At 56.4% G+C, this 7,660-nt stretch overlaps 1 protein-coding gene across 17 annotated transcripts in view; it reads left to right on the forward strand.

Annotated features, from left to right (window-relative positions):
• ADGRG1 (adhesion G protein-coupled receptor G1) overlaps positions 1-5,141 on the forward strand; it is a 42,889-nt gene extending 37,748 nt beyond the window's left edge. For 16 of the 17 annotated variants that reach the window (XM_084958271.1, XM_021093328.2, XM_021093338.2 and 13 more), the window contains 3 exons: positions 888-996; positions 2,014-2,282; positions 3,622-5,133. In XM_084958271.1, coding sequence (XP_084814397.1) covers positions 888-996; positions 2,014-2,282; positions 3,622-3,752 — 509 coding nt within the window. In that variant the 3' untranslated portion in view covers positions 3,753-5,133. 17 annotated transcript variants of the gene reach the window in all.
• Positions 5,142-7,660: the final 2,519 nt, after the last annotated feature.

Genomic DNA, 7,660 nt, shown 5'->3' on the forward strand with positions numbered 1-7,660 from the left:
CCCTGCCCCCAAGAAATGCTTACATGTTCTCTACATCTCTCCTTTGAAAGAGGGGTTTGCAGTCAGAGCCACCACGTATGGATGTGCAGGTTGTGCACTGCTCAAAGGCATCCATTTGGGGGGATGAGTGGGGCTGTAATCTGGTTCCCCACTCACCTAATTTGCCCAGGCTGGTGGTGGTCTTGCCTGTGAATCCCCATGAACCCCAGGTAACAGATTCCCTGTGGTTCTGGCATTCGTTTGTGGCCAATAGTGACCCAAGTCACCTATGGCCCAGACCCCTCTTTTGTCAGACCTGGAGGCCCAGGGGCACATACCACAATTCCTTTTGGACACTGCATAGGCCCACCAACCTCTACATTCTCTGACCCCAATTTGCTGCTCTTCCTGAGTTTCTTATTCGGCCTCCTCCTGGTTCACTTTGTTGACTTACATGAAATTCCTTCAGAGTTTGCTGTCTCTCAAAACCTAGGTGTTTGGTTGTGGGCAGCCCCTTCCAGGGAGCACTTGATCTCCACCTCATGAACAAGATCAAGGTCCAGGGCAGTTATCCCCTTGGGACATAACTGTCCCCCATTGAACAGTCTTTCACCCCACTGGTGTCCTGTCTGCTGCTCCCATCTCTCCTTGTGACCTCCAGCCCCTCAGCAGGGAACTGCAGCCTCTTTCTCCTAGGGCCCCTGAGCATGATGGGGGGACAAGGGTAAGGTCAGGGGAGATGGACTCCCTTTATGGGAAACCAGAACTGGAATGGGGAAGGGTGGGTCTGAGCTTGGAGGACTGACCTCAGATGGGGCTGGGTGAGTTCTAGATCTCATCAGCAGAGGGAAGGATGGGGGCAGGGCTCAGAGGATGGGAGATGGAGCTCCATGCTTTGCTGTCTGCAGGCTTCCCCATCTTCCTGGTGGCGTTGGTGGCACTGGTGGATGTGAACAACTATGGCCCCATCATCCTAGCTGTGCACAGGACTCCAGAGAGTGTCATCTATCCTTCCATGTGAGTGCAGTGGGAGCGGGAACGTGGGTCTCATGGTGCAGAGGTTAGAGAGCAGCCTGGGCCCAGGCCACTCTCTCTGGGATTTATTGGCCTGGCCTTGGCTGGAGCTCTAGGCTAAGGGTGACCCTTCTCTCAAGGGGTGGTGAGAATAGGCCTGGATCTGCCACTCACTTGCCAGATGACATTGCACAGGTCCTGGCCCCTCTGTGAACCTCAGGTTCCTCATTTGCGAGTGAGGGTATAAGTTGGACCAGATGAGCCTCTGGCATGTTCCCGTGCTGCACCCCTCTATCTCCCCTTGGAAAGTTGGAAAAACTGAGGCCCAAAGAAGGCAGAGGTCCACACCACATGGATCAAAGGTCCCCAGCTAGGGGATGAGCGGGGCTGAAATCCAGTCCTCTTCCATGCAGCTGATTTGCCCAGGCTGGCAGTGACCTCGTTGTGGGTCTCCCTGAACCTAGAGGCCAGGGTTCCCCAGCCTCAGGTTAGGAAGGAATCTTTTCCCTTGCTTCAGGATTTTGACATTTTCAGGCTTTTATATCATGACTTGTGATTTTTGCCTCATACTTTGTACCGTCTGTATTATCATTTACTTAATATTTTTCTTTAAATCATCTGATTTTTTGTTAAACGTATTTTTAAAAATCATATCACAATAAATAGAAAACAAGCATCACTTGTCATAGATAGTAATCATGGGAAAAAAAAGAGATAAAAGAAAACTCTGGTACTAAATGCTGCTGCAAGCAGTGAGCCTAAGGCCAGCTCTTTGTTGCAAAGGGAAACTAGTGAGTGTTTAAAGTGCTAAAAACACAGTTTCACCACACTGAGCCTTTCTCTTGACTACAGAGAAGGAATAAAGGAGAACTGAAAGGAGAGAGACTTTTTGACCCTTGAGCCAGTGACATTTGAAGCAGCTTCTCTGTAACATGGGCTCACTGTGGTGCTTGGCCACACTGCCCAGGAAGCACTATGCCAGCCTAGCCTGGCACTGAGCCCTCATTCCCTTGCCCGCAGGTGCTGGATCCGTGACTCCCTGGTCAGCCATGTCACCAACCTGGGCCTCTTCAGCCTGGTGTTTCTGTTCAACATGGCCATGCTGGGCACCATGGTGGTACAGATCCTGCGGCTGCGCCCACATGCCCAGAAGTGGCCCCATGTGCTGACACTACTGGGCCTCAGTCTGGTCCTTGGCCTGCCCTGGGCCTTGGTCTTTTTCTCCTTTGCTTCTGGCACCTTCCAGCTTGTCGTCCTCTATTTCTTCAGCATCATCACCTCCTTCCAAGGTAGGTGTGGTGAAGACCTCACCCCCTGACCCAGGCAGGGTGCCCATCCTTGGAGAATAGGCCACGGAAGAGATGCCCCAGGCAGCCTGAAGGCTTTCCTTCCCTGGGCCTCAGCCTCTGCAGTCAGAAAATAATAAAGACTTGTGGACTGTGGCCTGGATGCTGCTGAGTACCTACTAAGCGCAGGCCCTCAGCTAAGCCCTGGTTGGGTCAGGGCCTTGCTTCCGCAGAGCTCGTGTCTAGTGGGGAAGACCAGGTGTGACAAGCAGGGTCACAGACATCCAAGGGCATCTCAGGAAGGCAGTAATAGCGGATAGTAGGGAACAGTCTGAGTTGGAGTGGGGGACCCTGAGGCCTCTCTGTATAGGAGACATTTGAAGACAACAGAAGGATCCAGCCAGGGAGAGATCAAGGGCCGTGACTCTGTGTTCCCCGGACCAGCAGCATCAGTGTAATGAGAGCTTGTTAAAATCAGGGACCCTGCGCCCACCCCAGACCTGCTGAGTCAGAATCCTCATTGTAACAGACGCCCAGGGGATGCGTGTGCACGTTCCAGGCTGAGGAGACCTGGTCTAGGGGAGGAGCGCTCCAGGCGAGGGAGAAACACGAGCAAAGGTCCTGGGGCTAGAACGAGGCTGTGTGTTGGAAGAACAGTGAGGAGGAGTTGGGGCTGAGGGGTAGTGAGGGTGGGGAGGCAGAGGGGCTGGATCATGAGGCCCTGGCTAGATGCCACCAGGGTTCCTTCCCACTCCAGTTGCCTCTCTCTCTACCCACCTCCCAACATCTCACACACACCCCTACTCCTGGCTGTGATGGGTAGGGAGGAAGACTGGGCAAGAAAACGGAAGGCAAGGACCCCATGGGGCCCCCAAACATTGGGAGTGGGGCATGAGGGAGGTGAGCATTTGTTTTTTTGCCTGTGGAGAGGCCTCTGTGTGGATTGTAACTGATGCTCATAAACTCACCCGAACACTTACTGAGCTATTAATGAATCACAGTCCTATTATTTGGGGAGGAGCAATATCACATGGTACTGAAGCCGGTGGGCTCCGGAGCCCCACCTCTGCTGCTCCACTCTTGGCTCAGCTGCGTCCCCTTATCTTCCTGAGGCTCAGTTTCCTCATGGGCCAAACAGAATAGTAATGACAAGACCTGACCTCATAGGAGGATAAAGTGAGATGATGCGCAGGGAATTGCCCGGTCCTGGCACAGAGTAGGTGCTCCCGGGGAGCCTGTGTGGGGAGGAGGGCAGGGGGCAGATCTGGGTGCAGTGGCTGGGAGTTGGGTGGAGGGGGGCTGCCCCCAGCCTCTGATCCCTGCATCCCCTCGCTGCCCACAGGCTTCCTCATCTTCCTCTGGTACTGGTCCATGCGCCTGCAGGCCCGGGGCGGGCCTTCCCCTCTGAAGAGCAGCTCAGACAGTGCCAGGCTCCCCATCAGCTCTGGCAGCACCTCGTCCAGCCGCATCTAGGCCACCAGCCCCCCGCCGGTGTGAGGAAGCCGAGATGCAACCTCTCTTCACTGCTCCCTGTGGCTGCTTCAGCCAGGCCCGGCCCTTGGTGAGCGAGCCGGAGCCTTGAGAGGGCCCGAGGACCTTGGAGGGATGGGGCTGTCCCCATGGCAGCCAGACTCCCAGGCTGGGCCTTCCGAATTTGCCTGGGGACTCCTCGGCTCTCTGGTCCAGCCTGCTGGGGCTTAGGTGTGGGACTGTCCCCAGCCATCCTAGCCTGGAGCTGAAGGCTGGTCTTGACTTAGTACCATGGGGCCAGCACTCGTGGCTTGGGGTAGGGAGTCTGCAGGCCTTGGACCTTGGAGGCAGGTGGCGTCCTTGTCCCCAGCCCAGGACAGAAATGTGCCGTAGCTGCTCTGTCTGTGTCTGATGACCACGAGGGACTCTGTAGCCCCTGCCATTTTAACCTCCGGATGGCACGCAGGGAAACGGGTTGGGACAGTGCTTTGGGCCAGACCCTTGGAGGAGCAGAGCCCCTCCCTAGAGCATCACAACAGCTCCCCTACCTCTGAGCCCAGGGCCCTGGCCCTTGGCTTCCCTCCCCAGCCCTTCCTCTCCCCTTCCTGGTCCTCCCTTCCTCTCCTGGGACCTCCCTACCCCTCCGTGCACAGCCCGGGGTCCCCAGTTCCAGTGCTGGATTTGGGGTGGTGGTTCCCAAGAGCCGCCTGGTACCTACTGTAAAACTTTCTCTACTGCATGGGCCTCTGCCTGCCCCTGACTCAGGCTTAGTGTAGACGTTCTGGGCTGGGCTACGTCCGTCTTGCCATCTGGGCCTCTCCGGAAGCTGTATCACCCTTGCTCACCACTGCCGAGCCCACACCTCACAGGGCCTTGCAACCTCTCCTGAAGCCGCTTTGTGGCAAGAACTGTGGATCATAGCCCCCCAAATGTGTTTCCACCCCAGCATTCCGAAGACTGAGACACGCCTCCCCTGATGATCTAGAGCCTAATGGGCTCCTAAGAGGCCATCTCAGAACCCTTGCAGACACTCTTGAGCACACTGCAGCCCAGTGCAGTTAATTCTGCTGGACCCAGCTGGCCAGACCAGGTTGCTCCCCGTCTGAGCGCTCATTCTGATGTGGGAGGCGTGCATGAGACAAGAACTCTTGGAGCTACAGGCACCGAGTTGGGGGAGCCATCATTCCTGGTTGGAATCCAAGAAGACTTCCCGCAGGAGGCGGCATTTCACCTGGATCTCAGCCTTAAAGATGGGGAGGATTTGCTTTGTAATTACCAGTTCATTTGTCTTTGGCTATTAAAGAGAAGTACATGTTCGTTGTAGAGAATTCGGAAATGTAGAAGAATACACAGAAGAAAATAAAAGTCAGCTCTTATCACCTAACCAACCAATGCAAATATTTTGGGGCATTTCCTTCTGAGTTTTTTCCTGTGCTTCTACTAAGAATCACTGAGGAGTTCCCATCGTGGCGCAGTGGTTAACGAATCCGACTAGGAACCATGAGGTTGTGGGTTCCATCCATAGCCTCGCTCAGTGAATTAAAGATCCAGCGTTGCCGTGCTCTGTGGTGTAGGTCGCAGACACGGCTCGGATCTGGTGTTGCTGTGGCTGTGGTGTAGGGCAGCGGCTAGATCCGATTGGACCCCTAGCCTGGGAACCTCCATATGCCATGGGTGTGGCCCTAGAAAAAACAAAAAGAAAAAAAAAAAAAAGAATCACTGAGATAGGAATTCCCTGGTGGCATAGTGGGTGAAGGATCTGACGTTTGTCACTGCTGTGGCTCTGGTTGCTGCTGTGGTGGGAGTTTGATCCTTGGACCAGGAACCGCTACACGGTATGGGTGTGGCCCCCCCAAAAAAATCACTGATACAAACACCCTGGGGCCAATCAGGAAGCATCAAAGAGAGAAGACGCCTATGTGTGAAAGAAATCTGCTGGAAATGTGATCAGGGCGAGGCGCCAGATAAATGGGGAAGCAGTGGGGAGCAGCAGGGTCTGTGGTGACTTGGTGGTTACAAGCCCTGCCCAAGGGAGCAGCTGTATTCAGCTCTGCCTGGTCACCGCCTTGCAGGAATGAGGCCCATGTAGCCAGACCGCCTGCGTTTTATGAGAAAAGAGAAATCCAGGGTGTTCTGGTATAAAACCCCAATTGAGGAATTTTGGCTAATGCAGACACTCACTGGGCAGAGAAATCATATCTGAGGGCTGAGTTCAGCCCCTGGCTGGTCGTGGGACACCTGTAACCACTTTATTGACCCGTGCGAAGTGGGCGGGCTGCGAGAATGAAATGACTGGACTTTCTCTCATCACCACCTTCAACCTCGTTCCATCAAACCCCTCGCTGTCCCGTGACACAGGGGAGGCAGGTCAAGTAGGTTTCTGTCCTCCTGGAGGTACGAGAACAGTCGTGTTGGATCATGGCGCTTTGTGTCCGGGTCCAGAGGTCCAGCCCGGGCCCACATCTGAGCTTTCTCCCCTTGCAGTCTTCTCCCCTCTTCTCCTGGCTGTTCCTGGGTTGGGGGGCAGGGGGTGCACAGGCTGGGGAAAGAGGCCCAGTCTCTGGAGTCTCACGGGACCGGTAGGAAGCGCCTTAGGGGCCTGGAGTGGAGTGACAGGGATGTGATGGGCATGGACGTGGGCTCTTTGGGGACCTGCAGGGACCTTGGCACATGGGCACCCTGCCATTGGCCTCTGCCTCCACCTTTGTCCAGGTGGTGGGCTCCTCGTATGGCCCAGCCCCTGAGGACGGAGGACAAAGCTTCCCTACAGCATCCCACTGGGGGCAGCTGGGTGGGCTCAGAGCCAGCTCCCCTCTCACAGACCTCGCAGTCTCTGCATGATGATCTCAGACCCCCTTCGTGTGGCTGGACCTTGAGGGGCCCCTCCCCTCTCCTCAGGGCGAGAAGGAAGGGACCCAGCCCCTGCCCCAGGTAGGTGGCACACCCCTCAGATTCATTCATTTTAAAGAACTCTCTTGAACACCTTGTTTCTGTTTTCGAGGCCAGCTTAGGTAGTGGAGATGGGGTCCCAGGCTGGGTCCCCTTCTCTGGGGGCGAGCCGTGCGGGACCACCCGACAGCTCTGTGGTGCTCCTTGACCCCGATGGTGCTTATCCTGTGCTTCTCTGGGCTGCAGGACTTTGGACAACAGGACCACTCCTCCTACCTGGAGGTGGCCAGGTTTGCTTCCCTGTTGGTGTGGGGAGTGGATTGGAGGGGCCAGGGAGCGAATGCTGGGCCTGGCTGGAGGGCATGGAGGCTTTGAGCCTGGAGAGGGAGCCGCCTGGAGCTGTTTGGACAAGCTGATGGGAGGGAAGGTGAAGGGGGGATGGAAGCGATGTGGCGGGGGGAGATTTTCCCTGGAATTTGGGGGTCCTAGGACTTGAGGGGGTTCCAGGCCCATCCTCAGCTCCCTCGCGGCCTAGAGCTCTGCCCAGCCCTCTCTTGTCACCTTCCCAGCCCCCTGGTCCTGCCTTCCCAGGAATGCTGCCTGCTCTGGGTCCCAGGCTCCAGGCCCTTCTTCACAAAAAGGGAGCCGTGAGCCACTCTGAGGGGCCAGGCGCCCAGGGGCTGGGGGTGGGGGTCTCCAGGGTTGGGCCTGGCAGGTCACAGATCACAAAGCCCTTGTCCACCATCTGACGTGGCCCTGGGCCTCAGCTGCAAGGGAGGCGCAGGTCAGGAGGGGCAGGCCCTAAGGCCCCCAGCCTTCCCTGAAGAGGAAGTCCCATGCCAGATTTGCATCTGCTGCCCACACCCTGGGAGTGACCCTGACTTTCCCCTGGCCCAGGCGGCCCGGCAGGAGACGGAGTCTTGTCTGGACACCGTGTGGAAGGAAGGGGAAATGGAGCCCAGACAGGGCTGTGCAGGTCCCCATTAAACCCCAAGATGCATGTGGCCGAGGGCGGATGCTGG

Source organism: Sus scrofa, chromosome 6 (genome assembly GCF_054392235.1).
Source record: "Sus scrofa isolate SSC_HxYL_T2T_F1_AM1 chromosome 6, Sscrofa_HxYL_maternal_Yorkshire_Landrace_v2.0, whole genome shotgun sequence".
NCBI lineage: Eukaryota > Metazoa > Chordata > Mammalia > Artiodactyla > Suidae > Sus > Sus scrofa.